This window comes from Nerophis ophidion, linkage group LG10 (genome assembly GCF_033978795.1).
Source record: "Nerophis ophidion isolate RoL-2023_Sa linkage group LG10, RoL_Noph_v1.0, whole genome shotgun sequence".
NCBI classification, from domain to species: domain Eukaryota; kingdom Metazoa; phylum Chordata; class Actinopteri; order Syngnathiformes; family Syngnathidae; genus Nerophis; species Nerophis ophidion.
Window position 1 is genome coordinate 51219260 of NC_084620.1, and position 21531 is coordinate 51240790.

Consider the following 21531-nt stretch of genomic DNA (forward strand, 5'->3'; position numbering starts at 1 on the left):
ACAATGTGTATTGTGACCTCTCAACCTAACAATGCTGCTAAATCCATCCATTACACACACTTTGTGTGTTAGAGATTTTAACACTGATCTCATAGAGGTCTGTGTATGTTTCAGTACACAACACTGCTGCATACTGACTTGACATAGTTCCAGTACACAACACTGCATGTTGACTTTACATAGTTCCAGTATGTCAACATTATATATATATATATATATACATATATATACATATACACACACACACGCAAACCCAAATTCCATATGAGTTGGGAAATTGTGTTAGATGTAAATATAAATGGAATACAATGATTTGCAAATCATTTTCAACCCATATTCAGTTGAATATGCTGCAAAGACAACATATTTGAGGTTCAAACTGATAAACTTTTTTTTGTTGCTGCAAATAATCATTAACTTTCGAATTTGATGCCAGCAACACGTGACAAAGAAGTTGGGAAAGGTGCCATCAAATACTGATAAAGTTGAGGAATGCTCATCAAACACTTATTTGGAACATCCCACAGGTGTGCAGGCTAATTGGGTGCCATGATTGGGTATAAAAACAGGTTCCTAAAAAATGCTCAGTCTTTCACAAGAAAGGATGGGGCGAGGTACACCCCTTTGTCCACAACTGCGTGAGCAAATAGTCAAACAGTTTAAGAACAACGTTTCTCAAAGTGCAATTGCAAGAAATTTGGGGATTTCAACATCTACGGTCCATAATATCATCAAAAGGTTCAGAGAATCTGGAGAAATCACTCCACGTAAGCGGCATGGCTGGAAGCCAACATTGAATCACCGTGACCTTCGATCCCTCAGACGGCACTGTATCAAAAGCCGACATCAATCTCTAAAGGATATCACCACATGGACTCAGGAACATTTGAGAAAACCACTGTCACTAAATACAGTTTGTCACTACATCTGTAAGTGCAAGTTAAAGCTCTACTATGCAAAGCGAAAGCCATTCATCAACAACATCCAGAAACGCCGCCGGCTTCTCTGGGCCCGAGATCATCTAAGATGGACTGATGTAAAGTGGAAAAGTGTTCTGTGGTCTGACAAGTCCACATTTCAAATTGTTTTTGGAAATATTCGACATCGTGTCATCTGGAGCAAAGGGGAAGCGAACCATCCGGACTGTTATTGACGCAAAGTTCAAAAGCCAGAGTCTGTGATGGTATGGGAGTGCATTAGTGCCCAAGGCATGGGTAACTTACACATCTGTGAAGGCACTATTAATGCTGAAAGGTACATACAGGTTTTGGAACAACATATGCTGCCATTTAAGCACTGTCTTTTTCATGGACGCCCCTGCTTATTTCAGCTAGACAATGCCAAGCCACATTCAGTACGTGTTACAACGGCGTGGATCGTAAAAAAAGAGTGCGGGTACATTCCTGGCCTGCCTGCAATCCAGACCTGTCTCCCATGGAAAATGTGTGGCGCATTATGAAGCGTAAAATACGACAGCGGAGACCCCGGACTGTTGAACGACTGAAACTCTACATAAAACAAGAACGGGAAAGAATTCCACTTTCAAAGCTTCGAAAATTAGTTCCCTCAGTTCCCAAACGTTTATTGAGTGTTGTTAACAGAAAAGGTGATGTAACACAGTGGTGAACATGCCCTTTCCCAACTACTTTGGCACGTGTTGCAGCCAACACGTCTTGTTCAAGTTGGTATTATTGTTTCTTTTTTGTGTTTGTTTGTTCGTTTGTTAATTTCATGCCCTTTTTGTAAAAAAAACAACAACAAAAGAAAACACCTTGTTTTTTTATACGGTAAAAACGCACCAAAAAAAAGCAACATTTTTCCCCCCAAAAGTGAAATTAGAGCTTTGAATATGTCACTAATTAATAACAACATTGATTTTGATTAACCATTTTTTTTTAACTAATGACAATTTTAAAAAAAAACAGGTGTTTTGTTATTAGAGTGAACTGTTTGCTTCTTTTTTTAATTTAAGTTTTTTTCTTTTATATAATAGTATTTTATTTATTTATTTTTTTTTAGAAAAATGAGCTGCTGTCCCCGGATGTAAACAAAACCTACAGTTTCCCATTGACACATTTACTTGAGCAGCATTGACGTTTTAAACTACATTACCCACAAACCCCCGCGGCTGCTTGGCCCCTCCCTCCCCCGTATCCCGCCTACTACACATTCACGCTGCTTCGTGGATTTTCCTCCGCACTTCAAACGTCCACGGAGAGGCTCGCTCACCTAAAACTTCCACCAGAAGAATGGCCAACACTTTCCCTTCACTTTCGACCACGATGAGCTACAAAACCACACGGAAGTGGATTTAAAAGGATCTACTTTGGGCGCCTACAATTACGTTTTTGGACTTTTCCCACTTTTTTGTTTTAAAGGGGGAGGGGGGGACACACACGCGAACTTCAGGGGTGTCCGCTTGTGAAAGGAAAATGTGTCCCGACACCCAAGCCCGCACTTTTGCCAGCTTTCTGCTCTTTTTTCTGGTGTTTTTGAGATTATTTTGTGGGGTTTGGGCGAACGCGAGGACGTGTCCGCCGCCGTGCGCTTGTTTGGGGGATACAGTGGATTGTAGTCGACTCAAAAGGGGACAAATGCCAAACTCTTTCCCGGATTGGACTGTTCAGCTGTAAGTATCATTTATTTATTTACTCTTTTTACACGAATCATCTTCTTTACTTGACTTCGTTCATTGTTTGCGGAATGGAGGTTGATTTTTTTATTTTTTTTGGCACGAAGAGGACCCACATTCCTCTTCAGACCGCATGAGGGGCAAAGTATCGCAACGACTGTGCTCCTCTGAAAGTCTCCAAACCTCTCATTAATCTATTTTAATGTCGAACAAGGAGGATTTATGTGAGTGGGGAAAGTTTCTACTCGGCCAAAGATCTTTTTATTAGTGTCATGGTTCTGAGAGGATGGTGTTGCACGGTGCATGTTGTTCATGATTACAATGAATTAAAGAAATAAATCATTATGGATGGGTCCAGAGATACAATACGCATTTCTCATATGTCCACTTAAAGGAGAGCTGTACTTTTGGGGAATGTTGCCCAACATTCACAAGCATATGTTTGTTCTTTTTTTTGTAAATAAAAGCTTGCAAAAGTCAGCTAACAATGGTGATAATGGGTGTCACTCTATAAAGCGCTCTTAAAAAAGTGCAGAAAAGCCTGCGTCGTCGTTTTATTATATATGTAATGTAGTAACATTCACAATAGCATGTAATATGTATATGATGTAAGTATATATGTAATGGAGCAACATTTATAATAACATGTACTATATACATGAAGTAAGAATATATGTAGTATCTAGTAACATTCACAATAACATGTAATATATACATGATGTAAGTATATATGTCATGTAGTAACATTCATAATAACATGTCATATTTACGTATTTTTGTCTTTAGGCATACAGCGGCATATTAATTTCTAAGACGCGTCAAAACGTTCGCTTTTCCCTTCATCAACAACAACAAGACTACTAATCATGACAGACAACATTGTTTACTTTGGGACAAATGATGATCCAGAAACTTTATATTTTTGAGCCTGAATATAAGGAGGATGACCTACAAGTTTTAAGAAGCTGAGTTATAAAAAGACTGGGCAAGTAGCAGTATTGCTAAGTGCGGAACAAGATAGACAAACGGCGAACATATTAATACAATACAATCACTTACTGTACAATTTCTGCTCTCACTGGGATGCCAGTATCCAATCAATCCACTTTATTTATATAGCACATTTAAACAACAAGAAAGTTTCCAGAGTGCTGCACAGCCATGTTAAAAACAATATTATGCTCCACCAATGACTGAATAAAAACAAAAAATAAATAAATATAAAACCAATATAAAAACAATATAAAAATGAATATGATTAAAAACAATTTTAAAGGGTAAAATCAATTAAAACAATAAAATAGTATCGTTTTTTTGCATCTTTCTTGCCGTTCCTGGGTCTAAATTGGATGTCAAAGTTGACTGTCCACAACCTTCTACTATGCAGGTGAGAGGCATGATTTATAATCTGGTTTTAACTTTCACCAACTCAGAGGCGATGCAGCAGCTCGGTATGTCAATATAGCAGCATAAAATAGTTTGTCTGCGTTAGCGCCTATAATATGTAGTATCTAGTAACATTCATAATAACATGTGATACATACATGATGTAAGTATATATGTCGTGTAGAAACATTCATAATAACATGTCTTTATTTACGTATGTTTCTCTTTTCAAGCATACAGCGGCATATTAATTTCTAAGACGCGTCAAAACGTTCGCTTTTTCCTTCAACAACAACAAGACTACTAATCATGACAGACTTCATGAGAGACAACAAAGACTACTTTGGGACAAATGATGATCCAGAAACTTAATATTTTTGAGCCTGAATATAAGGAGGATGACCTACAAGTTTTAAGAAGCTGAGTTACAAAAAGACTCGGCAAGTAGCAGTATTGCTAAGTCCGGAACAAGATAGACAAACGGCGAACATATTAATACAATCACTTACTGTACAATATCTGCTCTCACTGGGATGCCAGTATCCAATCAATCCACTTTATTTATATAGCACATTTAAACAACAAGAAAGTTTCCAAAGTGCTGCACAGCCATGTTAAAAACAAAATTAAAAAACAATGTTATGCTCCACAAATGACTGAATAAAAACAAAAAATTAATAAATATAAAACCAATATAAAAATAAATATGATTAAAAATAAATTTAAAGGGTAAAATCAATTAAAACAGTAAAATGGTATCGTTTTTTTGCATCTTTCTTGCCGTTCCTGGGTCTAAATTGGATGTCAAAGTTGACTGTCCACAACCTTCTACTATCAAGGTGAGAGGCATGATTTATAATCTGGTTTTAACTTTCTCCAACTCAGAGGCGATGCAGCAGCTCGGTATGTCAATATAGCAGCATAAAATAGTTTTTCTGCGTTAGCGCTTATAATATGTAGTATCTGGTAACATTCATAATAACATGTGATATATACATGATGTAAGTATATAAGTCATGTAGTAACGTTCATAATAACATGTCATATTTAGGTAATTTTCTCTTTTTAAGCATACAGCGGCATATTAATTTCTAAGACGCGTCAAAACGTTCGCTTTTCCCTTCATCAACAACAACAAGACTACTAATCATGAGAGACAACAAAGACTACTTTGGGACAAATGATGATCCAGAAACTTAATATTTTTGAGCCTGAATATGAGGAGGATGACCTACAAGTTTTAAGAAGCTGAGTTACAAAAAGACTCGGCAAGTAGCAGTATTGCTAAATCCGGAACAAGATAGACAAACGGCGAACATTTTAATACAATTACTTACTGTACAATATCTGCTCTCACTGGGATGCCAGTATCCAATCAATCCACTTTATTTATATAGCACATTTAAACAACAAGAAAGTTTCCAAAGTGCTGCACAGCCATGTTAAAAACAATATTAAAAAACAATGTTATGCTCCACAAATGACTGAATAAAAAGAAAAAATTAATAAATATAAAACCAATATAAAAATAAATATGATTAAAAATAAATTTAAAGGGTAAAATCAATTAAAACAGTAAAATGGTATCGTTTTTTTTGCATCTTTCTTGCCGTTCCTGGGTCTAAATTGGATGTCGAAGTTGACTGTCCACAACCTTCTACTATCCGGGTGAGAGGCATGATTTATTATCTGGTTTTAACTTTCACCAACTCAGAGGCGATGCAGCAGCTCGGTATGTCAATATAGCAGCATAAAATAGTTTGTCTGCGTTAGCGCCTATAATATGTAGTATCTAGTAACATTCATAATAACATGTGATACATACATGATGTAAGTATATATCTCATGTAGAAACATTCATAATAACATGTCTTTATTTACGTATGTTTCTCTTTTCAAGCATACAGCGGGATATTAATTTCTAAGACGCGTCAAAACGTTCGCTTTTTCCTTCAACAACAACAACAACAACAAGACTACTAATCATGCCAGACTTCATGAGAGATAACAAAGACTACTTTGGGATAAAGGATGATCCAGAAACTTCATATTTTTGTGTCTGAATATAAGGAGGATGACCTACAAGTTTTAAGAAGCTGAGTTACAAAAAGACTGGGCAAGTAGCAGTATTGTTTGCTTGTGTTAACGCTTATAATAGCAATATATTGCTAATTCTAGTTATCGTTGGCGGTTTTTTGGCTGTTCTTAGAGGACTTACAGAGTATTCCCGCATTGTTAGCCACCTCGTACATGCCATATTTTACGACTTAGAATGTGTTTAAAAAAAAAAGAAACGATAGGGAGAGTACCAAAAAAAGGTGTAGTTTCCCTTTAATAGCAAGTAATTATTACTTTTTAATGCATACATTCATCAATACAATAAATTAAATAAATACATATATTTATCCACTTGGAAGCAGCCAAAACAACAACCAAAAGCTGAACTGCCGTGCACATCAATATTCTTACTGGACTTTTATTGATACGCATCACGTCAGAGCACATCGTTTTTTTTATGGTTCCAGTTACATTCGACCGAGCTTTTGACCTTTTCCCTGAAAATAAAGTTTTCCAGAGAAAACAAAATCAAGCCTGGTCCTCCAAAGAAAATGGGGGTGGTGGAAAAGTTCCACACGGGGCGGGGAATTCCTTTCACTCCGGCATGCTAATTTATGAGTGGCTCTCCGGCACATCTTAAGCCCTTAAACCGGCGAGGCCCTTTGTTTTCCAGCACCCCATTATTTCTGCTGAGTTAGCAACACCGAGCCAGCCGCGGTCCTGATCATGCAGGATTAGTTGGCCGCAGAGTGAGGGAACACAAGGTGGAGGGAGAGAGGCTCGCACAAAAGCAGTAAAGTTGTCACGTTGTGTAAATGCTAAATAAAAAGAGAATGCAACAAATCCTTTTCAATTTATATTCAATTGAATAGACTGCAAAGACAAGATATTTCATGTTCACACTGAGAAACTTTGCAAATAATCAGGAACTTAGAATTTAATGGCAGCAACACATTGCAAAAAAGGCATTTTTACTAGTTGTGTTACATGGCCTTTCCTTTTAACAACACTCAGTAAAGGTTTGGGAACTGAGGAGACACATTTTTGAAGTGGAATTCTTTCCCATTCTTGCTTGTTGTACAGCTCAAGTTGTTCAACAGTCCTCTCTTCTCATATTTTAGCCTTCACACATTTTCAAATACTGGACTATAGGCAGCCCTCAGTCTAGTACCCGGACTCTTTTACTATGTGGCCACACTATTGTAACACCTGGCTTGGCATCGTCTAGCTGAAATAAGCAGGGGCGTCCATGATGGCAACATATAAATGATAAATGGGTTGTATTTGTATAGCGCTTTTCTACCTTCAAGGTACTCAAAGCGCTTTGACACTACTTCCACATGTACCCATTCACACACACATTCACACACTGATGGAGGGAGCTGCCATGCAATGGCGCTCTAACCAGCACCCATTAAGAGCAAGGGTGAAGTGTCTTGCTCAGGACACAACGGACATGACGGGGTTGGTACTAGGTGGGGGTTGAACCAGGGACCATCGGGTTGCGCACGTCCACTTTACCACTGCGCCATGCCCCAAAAGCTGTACCTTTCAGCATTAACAGTACCTTCACAAGATATGTAAGTTACCCGAACCGTCCGGTTGGTTCTTTTCCTCTTTGTTTCGGATGACACAACGTCCACAGTTGAAATGTGTGACTCGTCAGACCCACAGAACACTTTTCCACTTTGCATCAGTCCATCTTAGATAAGCTCGAGCCCAGCAAAGGCGACTGCGTTTCTGGGTGTTGTGGATAAATGGCTTTAGCTTTGCATTAGTAGAGTTTTAACTTGCACTTACAGATGTGTTAACCGACTGTAGTTACTGACAGTGGTTTTCTGAAGTGTTCCTGAGCCCATGTGGTGATATCCTTTACACACTGATGTGGCTTTTTGATGCATGGATGGAAGGTGCGTAATATCATGGCTTACGTGCGGTGATTTCTCCACATTCTCTGAACCTTTGATGATATTACTAAACGTTGATGGGGAAATCCCTAAATTCCTTGCAATAGCTGCTTGAGAAATGTAGTTCCTAAACCATTTGCTCAGGCATTTGTTGACAAAAGTGGTGACCCTCACCCCGTCCTTGTTTGTGAATGAGTGAGCATTTCACAGAAGCTGCTTTTATACCCAATCATGGCACCCACCTCTTCTCAATTAGCCTGTTCACCTGTGGGACGTTCCAAACAAGTATTTGACGGGCATTCCTCAACTTTTCTCAGTCTTTTTTTGCCACTTGTGGCAGCTTTTTAAAACATGCTGCAGGCATCAAATTCCAAATGAGATAATATTTGCAAAAAATAACTTTTTCCAGTTTGAACATGAAATATCTTGTCTTTGCAGTCTATTCAATTGAATATAAGTTGAAAAGGATTTGCAAGTCATTGTATTTTGTTTTTATTTACCATTTGGTTTTGGGATTTGTACATGTGGAAACATAGTCAAGATGTTCTATTCCCATTTTAGAGTTTATTACGTTGTGAAACATTCCTCAGGAGGGGTCATCGCCATATCATCAGCATGTGTGTTTCTAGTTTGCTTTCTTCTACTCGTCATTTACTTCTGAAATATCAAATCTAATATGAATTAATCCCATTTCAAGATGGGAGAGAGTTATTTCAACAGAACACAAGAAGTGTTGACGTCTAAGGTGTGGATAAATACTGATTCACTACACGGTAAATAAATGTGTTATTTGACAATGTTTACATCATCAAATACCTTATAGACCAGCGGTGTCCAAACTACAAAGGCCAAGCGTGGCCCGCCAGCCTCTTCAATTTGGCCCACGAGACGTTAGGAGTTTTTATAAAATCATTTTAAATATCAAGCGGTCTCTTAATGCTACACATTTGTAGTCAATGTGAGTAAATCAGATTAATGACCCTTGAAAGCTTTTTAAAATATTAGCACAGCATTAACTTATATGGCACAATCCAAAAACAACCTTCCCTAGTCATGGTGCAAAGACAAAATGCAACTAGCATAAATGTCAACACACATGGTCACACAGTACACAACTTGCTCACTGGACATTGTGGATATTATGAAAAAACGTCCAAACACCATACAACACTTCAAAATTACACCCATTGCAAGGCATGATGGGAAAAATGTCAAACGTATCCAAATTTGGCACATTTTAGCTGCTTGATATTTCTGATTGACTACACAACTTTAAGAATGTTGTCACAGTTGTAAACAAGGTAGGAGTCAAACGTTCACATACTCTTAATATTTAATTATATTAATTATACATCAATCATAATAATATAATATGTACACACATATATACATACATACACACTGTTACTTTACATGGAGTCGGCTTTTAACCCCCAGGCCAAATTTTTTTTAGCCCGATATGGCCCCCAAGTGAACAAGTGTGGACACCCCTGTTATAAACTATAGCTGTGTTTTTTAACCATAGACCCGGGGCCACGAGCGCCTCCAAGAGGGCTGCCCAAAAAAATATCAGTTTCTCAGCTGCGGTCCGTATGGGCCTCAGCGGTACTCAGTTGCAATACACTTTTCCACCACTTGTGGCAGTAATGACAACATCAACCCGACAGAAGAAGTCTGGAATAAAAGTCATAGAGAAGTTTCCTAAGCGCAAAAAATATGACTAAAGTGGTGAAGCTGTAGTTTCATTTATACTTAAAATTTGTATTGACAGCTTTTTAAAGAAACTTATTTATATTAGTATTTATTATTAGCTTAGTTGGAATGTATTAATTTTATCACCACATAAATGCATGTAAAATTGTTCACCAGTTGATATAACTCCCTTCTTTTGCAGTATAATTGATCAGTTCCTGTTTTCATAATCAGGCTGACCTAAGCCTCGATAATAATCTTTGTGATTAATATCATTTGACAAATGTGTAAACTGATATACTAGATATCATTATTGAATACAATACAAACTTAAGCGTAAAATGACTAATTTAGTGTTAATAATTGAGTGGGTCCCGGGCCCCTCTGTAGTGGAAAAGGTCAAAATGGTGAAGAACCCTTAGACTATAGCATAGCCACCATGTTGTTTACCTCTAACCCTTTGGAAAGGCAGTGTTGGCTTACCTTTCCCTCTTTTCCTTGTAACAAATGTTTTACTTGATTAATGACACGCTTTTGTTTACCAATAGGAAGGTGGGGTCCGGTTTCATTTCCTGCTTACTTTCGCTTTCGCCTTTCTGTGCCAAAAGTGGATATTAGTGCGAAATAATGTGACGGCTCAAGGGGAATATAACGGATATAAGTCTGGTTAGATTTTACAATTTACAATAACAATTAAAATTGCATTTAAAACAATCGAGATAAGACATATTCCATATGTTTTTAGTGTAAACTTAAACTTTTACAAGCTGTTTTTTGAGTCCGTCTGCAAAATATTCGTTAGTGGAGGCCTTCCCAGATTGCCAATGAAACCCTGCCCCGCTCTCTCCCAAAGTATCATCATTTATTTTGTGAAAATATACACTGTTAAATATATATCTTGAAGATGAACGTCAAAATTAACCCCATAAACGTTGTACAGATTCACCCGGTCACAACAACACATCCACTGCATCCAAAAAGCTGCTTTCTTCACACATACACAGCATGTCTATTTTTTGTATCCTACCCTTTCCGTCCCCTCCCCTCTGGCCGATAGCTTTCTTTACCGTCCATATAAGTAAATCCACCTCGCTGTGACATCACAACGTAGCCAGACTGCAAAAACTTGTGTGCACGTGAATATCCAACATTGTAGTGGTATGCTAAAGAATCACTTAATTAAATATTCAAACAAGGTGTTATTTTTCAAATTTGTGTGTGATGTTACAGTGGCAAAAAATCTTAAAAGGGAACATTATCACAATTTCAGAAGGGCTAAAACCAATAAAAATCAGTTCCCAGTGGCTCATTGTATTTTTCGAAATTTTTTTCAAAATTTTCCCCGTCCCGGAATATCCCAAAAAAAGCTTTAAAGTGCTTGATTTTCGCTATTTGCTTAAGCCACTGTCCATTTCCCTGTGACGTCACATAGCGATTCCAATACAAACAATGGCGACATTAGCTAGGATTCAGACTCGGATTTCAGCGTCTTAAGCGATTCAACAGATTACGCATGTATTGAAACAGATGGTTGGAGTATGGAGGCAGATAGCGAAAACGAAATTGAAGAAGAAACTGAAGCTATTGAGCGAATAGCCATTGACGCTATCCGGCCATCTTTGCGTTAGCATCGCCGGTAAAATGTGCAGACCAACCGATCTGAAACTGGATCGACTTAAAGCCGTTGATTGGTAAGTGTTTGTTTCGCATTAAATGTGGGTGGAAGGAAACGCTGGATGTAAATATAGTTTCAAATGTACATACAGTTAGCCTAAATAGCATGTCAGCATCGATTAGCTGGCAGTCATGCCGCGACCAAATATGTCTGATTGGCACATAAGTCAATAACAACAACACTCACCTTTGTGATTTCGTTGACTTTATCGTTGGGAATGCATCAGTTTTGAGTGTCGCAGGATATCCACACATTCTTGTCATCTCTGTGCCATCTCTGTCGTAGCATCGCCGGTAAAAAACAAACGAGGGACTTTTGCATCTTTTGACACTCCGTCGATTGCTAAGTTTTTGTTTGGCATTAAATGTGGATGGAGGGAAAGGTTACATGTAAATATAGCTACAAATGAGGCATAATGCCACAATATTTACACACAGCTAGCCTAAATAGCATGTTACCATCGATTAGCATGCCGTGCTAATCGATGCACATTCTACGTAAATCAACTTGAATCCGTCCCTGATCGTGTTGTTGCACCCTCCGACAACACACCGACGATGCATGATGTCTCCAAGGGATCAGAAAACAGTCGAAAAAACGGAAAATAACAGAGCTGATTTGACTCGATGCGTGTGATGTGTAGGGAAAAATGGCGTTGAGTACCGATGTGACGTCACGTTCTGACGTCCGATCGGTACTCAAAACCGGTACTCAATTCGCCAAAATTCACCCATTTAGAGTTCGGAAATCGGTTGAAAAAATATATGGTCTTTTTTTCTGCAACATCAAGGTATATATTGACGCTTACATAGGTCTGGTGATAATTTTCCCCTTTAAATATACTTGCATAAATAAAAACTCTGCCCCGATTTTTAGCGAAAATTCTGGCCTGCTATGCTACTGTATTTCAATATCGGTCATGGTAGAGAGCCAAATGTTCAAAAAGTTTGACAACCACTGCGCAAACTGATTGGGTCAACAGCGCCCCTGCCGGTTTCATCCAAACACTGCACTATGTTTACTTCAATTTGGCTACACAGTAACTTTTCCAACAAAGGATACCATTGTAAGGTACAAATGCATATTTTAGAATCCACAGGGCTGGGCTGATACAACGATATCAATATACATCACCATAGACACATCATGCATAGCATTAAAAAAATGCGTCGGATAAAACGTTTGGTACATGTATATAATTTTTTTGGTGGGAAGAAACCGGAAGTTGCAAAACAAGGAAAAGTCACTTTGACAGTATCGAAAATATTGAAATAATAATCACTGCATAACATGAGTGTATTTCAATACTGAGATAAGAACAAGATGGCAAATACATGTTACACAGTCCTATGTAACTTTCTGGCACTTAACCTGCGGAAAATACTTCTTATCGGTTTTCTTTGTTTACGCTTTCACACTTTTCTTAAAGGGGAACATTATCACCAAACCTATGCAAGCGTCAATATATACCTTGATGTTGCAGAAAAAAGACCATGTATTTTTTTAACCGATTTCCGAACTCTAAATGGGTGAATTTTGGCAAATTAAACGCCTTTCTGTTTATCGGTCTTGTAGCGATTACGTCAGAACGTGACGTCACCGAGGTAACACACCCGCCATATTCATTTTCACATTACAAACACCGGGTCTCAGCTCTGTTATTTTGCGTTTTTTCAACTATTTTTTGGAATCTTGGAGACATCATGCCTCGTCGGTGTGTTGTCGGAGGGTGTTACAACAATAACAGGGAGGGATTCAAGTTGCACCACTGGCAAGAAATCTGCCGCCAGACCCCCATTGAATGTGCCATAGTGTCTGCACATGTTACCGGCGATGCTAAGACAGACATGGCACAGAGATGTGGATAACCTGCAGATGCATTTGCAACGATTTAAGTCAACGAAATCACAAAGGTGAGTTTTGTTGATGTTGTTGACTTATGTGCTAATCAGACATATTTGGTCGCGGCATGACTGCCAGCTAATCGATGCTAACATGCTACGCTAATCGATGCTAACATGCTATCTACGCTAGCTGTATGTACATTTGAAACTAGATACCCACATTTAATGCGAAACAAAACCTTACCAATCGACGGATTTAAGTTGCTCCAGTGTCACAAGATGCGAAAGTCCTGATCGTTTGGTCCGCACATTTTACCGGCGATGCTAATAAGGCAGCCATGCTATGGCTGAATAGCGTCAATAGCTATTCGCTCAATAGCTTTAATTTCTTCTTCAATTTCGTTTTCGCTATCTGCCTCCATACTCCGACCATCTGTTTCAATACATGCGTAATCTGTTGAATCGCTTAAGCCGCTGAAATCCGAGTCTGAATCCGAGCTAATGTCGTTATATCTTGCTGTGGTAACCGCCATGTTGTTTGTATTGGCAGCCCTGTATGACGTCACAGGGAAATGGATAGTGGTTTCGAAGATAGCGAAAATAAGGCACTTTAAAGCTTTATTTAGGGATATTCTGGGACCGGTAAAATTTAGAAAAAAACTTCGAAAAATACAACAAGCCACTGGGAACTGATTTTTATAGTTTTTAACCCTTTTGAAATTGTGATAAATGTTCCCCTTTAAGCATTTCTTAATATATTCCTTATTTTTGCACCTTCCTTTTAAGAGCCTATCGTGAAGTGTTCAATGTTTTGTTGACATTGTTGGAGTGTTTTCCACGCTTGTGTTGACGTTTCCTTTCTGCCTAGATAGCTGGGGGGGATTATAATCAGAGGAAGGTTCCATTCCAAATAAATAATAATATTCTCCTGCAACTTATTTTCCATGAGTCATAAAAATGTTAATAACTATCAATATCGACCAATATTATTAATAATATTTAAACAATTACTGCATCACCAAAAAAATATTTCCATAGTTAAATAAGAATAAGAGGGCAAATACATGTTACACAGCCGTTACTTCCTGGCACTAAACCTGCAGAAAATAGTTCTTCTCAGGTTTCTCTGTTTACATTTTCACACTTTGCACAATTTTCTTACACTTTATGAAGCATTTCTTACATATTCCTATTTTTCATGATCTTATGGTTAAGTGTTCAATGTGATTTTACTATTATATTGAGTGTTTTCCTTCTTTGTGTTGACATTTCCTTTCTGCCTTGATAGCTGAGGGCATTGTAATCATAGGAAGGTTCCATTTCAAATAGATAATATAATTCTCCTGCTCCTTATTTTCCATGAGTCATAATTTTTGAAATAATTATCAATATCGACCGATATTATTAATAATATTTAAACAATAACTGCATAATTAATTTCCATAGTTAAATAAGAATAAGAGGGCAAATACATGTTACACAGCCGTTACTTCCTGACACTGAAGCTGCAGAAAATAGTACTTCTCAGGTTTCTCTGTTTACATTTTCACACTTTGCACTATTTTATTACACTTTATGAAACATTTCTTAAACATTCCTAATTTTTATGATCTTATGGTTAAGTGTTTAATGTGATTTGACTATTACATTGAGTGTTTTCCATGCTTGTGTGGACATTTCCTTTCTGCTTATAATCAGAGGAAGGTTCCATTTCAAATAGATAATATAATTCTCCTGCTCCTTATTTTCCATGAGTCATCATTTTTTTAAAATAATTATCAATATCGACAGATATCATTAATAATATTTAAACAATTACTGCATAATTAATTTCCATAGTTAAATAGGAATAACAGGGCAAATACATGTTACACAGCCGGCATTAAACCTGCAGAAAATAGTTCTTCTCAGGTTTCTCTGTTTACATTGTCACACTTTGCACTATTTTCTTATACTTTATGAAGCATTTCTTACATATTCCTTATGTTTAACATCTTATTGTTAAGTGTTTAATGTGATTTTACTATTATATTGAGTGTTTTCCTTCCTTGTGTTGACATTTCCTTTCTGCCTTGATAGCTGAGGGCATTATAATCAGAGGAAGGTTCCATTTCAAATAGATAATATAATTCTCCTGCTCCTTATTTTCCATGAGTCATCATTTTTTTTAAATAATTATCAATATCGACAGATATTATTAATAATATTTAAACTATTACTGCATAATTAATTTCCATAGTTAAATAGGAATAACAGGGCAAATACATGTTACACAGCCGGCATTAAACCTACAGAAAATAGTTCTTCTCAGGTTTCTCTGTTTACATTGTCACACTTTGCACTATTTTCTTATACTTTATGAAGCATTTCTTACATATTCCTTATTTTTAAGATCTTATTAAGTGTTTAATGTAATTTTACTATTATATCGAGTGTTTTCCATGCTTGTGTTGACATTTTCTTTCCGCCATGATAGCTAAGGGGATTATAATCAGAGGAAGGTTCCATTTCATATAAATAATATAATTCTCCTGCACCTTATTTTCCATGAGTCATCAATTATCAATATTGACCAATATTATTAATAATATTTCAACAATTACTGCATCACAAACATTTATTCCCATAGTTAAATAAGAATAAGAGGACAAATTCATGTTACACAGCCGTTACTTCCTGGCACTAAACCTGCAGAAAATAGTTCTTCTCAGGTTTCTCTGTTTACATTTTCACACGTTGCACTATTTTCTTACACTTTACGAAGAATTTCTTACCTATTCCCTATTTTTAAGATCGTATTGTTAAGTGTTTAATGTGATTTTACTATTATATTGAGTGTTTTCCATGCTTGTGTTGATATCTCCTTTCCGATATAATAATAATAATAATAATAATAATAATATTTAAGCAATTACTGCATAGCAAAAATTCATTTCCATAGTTAATTAAATAAGAATAAGAGGGCAAATACATGTTACACAGACATACTGTAACTTCCTGGCACTAAACATGCAGAAAATACTTCTTCTAGGGTTTCTCTATGTTTACATTTGTACACTTTGCCTTATTTGGTTACTATATTCCTTATTAGTGCGCCTTGTGTTTAAGAGGTTACTTGGTAAGTGTTCAATACGACTTTTGGTTGGATTGTTTTCCACGCTTGTGTTGAATTTCCTTTCCGTCTTGATATCTGAGGGGATTATATTCATTTGAAATACAAAAATTTACATTTAATATACTTTTCTCCTGGTCCTTATTTTTTATAAGTCATTACAGGCCAAAAGTTTGGACACACCTTCTCCTCATTCAATGTGTTTTCTTTATTTCCATGACTATTTACATTGTAGATTGTCAGATCAAAACTATGAACGAACACATGTGGAGTTATGTACTTCACAAAAAAAGGTGAAACAAATGAAAACGTGTTTTATATTCTAGTTTCTTCAAAATAGCCACCCTTTGCTCTGATTACTGCTTTGCACACTCTTGGCATTCTCTCCATGAGCTTCAAGCACACCTGTGAAGTGAAAAACATCTCGAGTGACAACTTCTTGAAGCTCGTGGAGAATATGCCAAGAGTGTGCAAAGCAAAATGTATTTCCATATTTTTCTAAATAAAGGGGACCACTAAACATTAAACATGTTTATTATTGTCATTCAGGCCTTAAATAGAATGTTGAACATACTAGACAACTTGTCTTTTAGTAGTAAGTAAACTAACAAAGACTCCTAATTATTCTGCTGATGTATGCAGTAACATATTGTGTTGTTTATACACCTATTATTTTGTACCCATTATGGGGACAAACTGTAAAAAAATAACATTAATCTACTTTTTCATTTACTGTTAATATCCGCTTATTTTCTGTTTTAACATGTTCTATCTACACTTCTGTTAAAATGTAATAATTACTTCTTCTTCTCTTCTTTGATACTCATTTGTATACTCTAGCCTTTAAATAGACTCCCTTTTTAGACCAGTTGATCTGCCGTTTCTTTTCTTTTTCTTCTATGTCCCTCTGTGTATCGGCTGGGGACATCTCTGCGCTGCTGGTCCGCTACCCTTGGGATGGTTTCCTGCTGGCTCCGCTGTGAACGGGACTCTCGCTGCTGTGTTTGGACTGGACTCTCGCGACTGTGTTGTATCCATTGTGGATTGAACTTTCACAGTATCATGTTAGACCTGCTCGACATCCATTGCTTTCCTCCTCTCTAAGGTTCTCATAGTCATCATTGTCACCGACGTCCCACTGGGTCATTATTGTCACCAATGTCCCACTGGGTGTGAGTTTTCCTTGCCCTTATGTGGGCCTACCGAGGATGTCTAGTGGTTTGTGCAGCCCTTTGAGACACTAGTGATTTAGGGCTATATAAGTAAACATTGATTGATTGATTGATACATTAGTTTTGGTATGGATCCGATACCATTTAGTTACAGGATCATACAATAAAATATAATATCTAATAAACCAATAATAACATGGTTAAGAAATACTGATGTAAAGGGTAGGTGTCGCGCTGTTTTCTGTTTTAACATGTTTCATCTACACTTCTGTTTAAATGTAATAATCACTTAGTCTTCACTTCTTTGACACTTTACATTAGTTTGGGATGATACCACACATTTAGGTATGGATCCGATACATTTAGTTACAGGATCATACAATCAAATATAATATCTAATAAACCAATAATAATATAGTTAAGAAATACTGATGTAAAGGGTAGGTGTCGTGCTGTTTTCTTTTTTAATATGTTTTATCTACACTTCTGTTAAAATGTAATAATCACTTATTCTTCTCTTATTTGATACTTTACATTGGTTTTGGATGATACCACACATTTAGGTATGGATCCGATACCAAGTAGTTACAGGATCATACAATAAAATATAATACCCAATAAACCAATAATAATTTGGTTAAGAAATACTGATGTAAAGGGTAGGTGTCGCACTGTTTTCTGTTTTAATGTTTTATCTACACTTCTGTTAAAATGTAATAATCACTTCTTCTTCTCTTCTTTGATACTTTACATTAGTTTGGGATGATACCACCCATTTAGGTATGGATCTGATACCATTTTGTTACAGGATCATACAATAAAATATAATATCTAATAAACCAATAATAATATGGTTAAGAAATACTGATGTAAAGGGTAGGTGTTGTGCTGTTTTCTGTTTTAACATGTTGTATCGACAATTCTGTTAAAATGTAATAATCACTTATTCTTCACTTCTTTGATACTTTACATTAGTTTGGGATGATACCACACATTTAGGTATGGATCCGATACCAAGTAGTTACAGGATCATACAATAAAATATAATACCCAATAAACCAATAATAATATGGTTAAGAAATACTGATGTAAAGGGTAGGTGTCGCGCTGTTTTCTGTTATAACATGTTCTATCTACACTTCTGTTAAAATGTAAAAAATCAATTATTCTTCTCTTATTTGATACTCTGCATTAGTTTTGGATGATATCACTCATTTAGGTATGGATCCGATACCAAGTAGTTACAGGATCATACAATAAAATATAATAACCAATAAACCAATAATAATATGGTTAAGAAATACTGATGTAAAGGGTAGGTGTCGCGCTGTTTTCTGTTATAACATGTTCTATCTACACTTCTGTTAAAATGTAATAATCAATTATTCTTCTCTTATTTGATACTCTGCATTAGTTTTGGATGATATCACTCATTTAGGTATGGATCCGATACCAAGTAGTTACAGGATCATACAATAAAATATAATAACCAATAAACCAATAATAATATGGTTAAGAAATACTGATGTAAAGGGTAGGTGTCGTGCTGTTTTCTGTTTTAACATGTTTTATCCACACTTCTGTTAAAATGTAATAATCACTTATTCTTCACTTCTTTGATACTTTACATTAGTTTGGGATGATACCACTCATTTAGGTATGGATCCGATACCAAGTAGTTACAGGATCATACATTGGTCATATTCAAAGTCCTCGTGTCCAGGGACGCATTTACTGACTTTATAAACATAATATGAATTTAAAAAAAGAACAAAAGATGTTTTGATGGCAAAAAATATCGACGTAGTCATAGTAGTATCGAGTACTTTGTATGAATACAGTGGATGTCAGGTGTAGATCCACCCATGGTGTTTGTTTACATTGTGACGCCGGTGAGCTATTGTTCCCTCCTACCGTGTGTACTGAAGCATGTTTAGCTATTCCTTGTCCTTCAGTGATAATAATACTTGTAATAAACTTCCTTTGTCGCCATGGAGGCGAAGATTAGTGATTTAAAAGTAGCCATGTCCAATGTTTACTTTTTACACCAAAATGTGTCCTTTCTCCCTTTTCTGTCTACACACTCTGTCTGCTTGTAAGTACTCTGTGTGCGCGTGCTGCCGAACATGCTCCTCTGCTCGTAAACCAGCAATGACACAAAGTGACGTAGCAGTGTAGTACTGAATATGATTCGTTAGAAAGGCGGTACTATACTAGTACCGGTGTACCGTACAACTCTACAAAGCGTTGAGCGTGTCCCAAGTCGTATCTCCGTCCAAAACTATTATCGACAGCTACCTCCAACAGAGACGTCGCTCTTCCGCTCACTTTTCAGCCTCTGATGAGGGCGTCAACTGGCGCTTCGTGGCCGGCCTGCTTTTGTGAGGGAAGTGGACGTGTTGGGAGCGCCCTCGGGGGTTTTATCTGGGCGCCGCGATAGCACACCTTTCCCGTATGGCCCCCAGCGCCGCACCGCTGCACGCTTGGGAAAAATAAAACTTCCAAGAGGGGTGTTACGTGCGTTTTGAAAGTCTAGCCTTTCCCGACATTACCAGGCGCCTCCCCTCCTCCCGCGGCCGCTTGATGTGTTCCAGATGACGGAGGGGAGGAGGGCTTAGGTGTAAGGGGGAAAAGGGGGGGGGGGGGGGGGTCTGGCACCACGGCGTTGATCGTGCGGAGCAGCGCCAACAACGCCAAGGCTCCACCTTCTTCAAACTAGACTCCTTCTGAGTCGGGCATTAAAAATCCAGATGTCATGGAGTTCCCTTGAAGCAGGTTTTTTTTTTCAAGAAGCCTCCTTTAGGATACAGTCCTGGTCAAAAGTTTACGTACACTTGTAAAGAACATGACGTCATGGCTGTCTGGAGTTTCCAAAACTTCATACAACTCTTTATTTTGTTGTGATGTAGTGATTGGAGCTCGTACTTGTTCCTCACAAAAACATTCATGAAGTTTGCTTCTTTTATGAATTTATTATGGCTCTACTGTAAATGTGAGGGTCCAAAGTATACATGCAGCAATGTTAATATTTGCTTACATTTCCCTTGGCCTGCGATGAGGTGGCGACTTGTCCAGGGTGTACCCCGCCTCCCGCCTGAATGCAGCTGATAAAGGCTCCAACGACCCCAAAAGGGACAAGCGGTAGAAATATATGGATGGATGGATGTCCCTTGGCAAGTTTCACTGCAAAAAGGCGCTTTTTTGTAGCAATCCACAAGCTTCTGCTTCCATTTTTCACAAAATTGCTGCAGTTCAGCTAAATGTTAAGGTCTTGGTCAAGTGGGGGTGGGGTGACCCCAGGATGCAGAGACGGGAGACAATGTGGGGTTAAAAAAATAAAAAAAATTAATTAGACAAAGAGGGATAACTAAGAGCGATGGGGCAGAAACGCACACCATGTAATCAGGACAAAATAGGTTCCTCAGAGGTCGGCAGGAGAAAGGGCCAGGGCACACTGAGCAAGGCAAGAATCCAACACAAGAAATCCTTTTACCTCAGGGGGACTAGGAAATAAACACACAAGAGGTTAGGGAATTCAGGACAAAGTAGCGAAAACTGACCAGGACTGGTGAAGCAGGTGCATGCACGAGAGGAGTTCTGCATACAATAACCTGTCAGTGACGAGCCTAAATACTGCCGGGTTAATCGAGAGCAGGTGTGCCACAAGGTCCGCCCCTTGCCGAGGATGAAACACTGATAACACAGGTGCAGTAAAGGGGAAGTCAGGATAAAACTAAAACACGACACTAAATGTGTTGCTTTTCTGACATGGACTTGTTTCTTCAGCATTGTCCACACATTTAAATCAGGACTTTCGGATGGCCATTCTAAAACCTTCATTCTAGCCTGATTTAGCCATTCCTTTACGACTTTGGGGTCATTGTCCTGTTGGAACACCCGACTGCGCCTAAGACACAACCTCCGGGCTGATGATTTTAGCTTGTCCTGAAGAATTTGGAGGTGAAGTGAAGTGAATTATATTTATATAGCGCTTTTCTCTAGTGACTCAAAGCGCTTTACATAGTGAAACCCAATATCTAAGTTACATTTAAG

The 21531-nt window shown here is 37.6% G+C and overlaps 1 protein-coding gene across 1 annotated transcript in view; it reads left to right on the forward strand.

Annotated features, from left to right (window-relative positions):
* The first annotated feature begins 2155 nt into the window (after positions 1-2155).
* Positions 2156-21531, forward strand: part of lrig3 (leucine-rich repeats and immunoglobulin-like domains 3) — an 81881-nt gene continuing 62505 nt past the window's right edge. Inside the window, exon 1 of the mRNA XM_061914043.1 lies at positions 2156-2629. Coding sequence (XP_061770027.1) covers positions 2433-2629 — 197 coding nt within the window. The 5' untranslated portion in view covers positions 2156-2432. The remainder of the gene's footprint in view (positions 2630-21531) is intronic.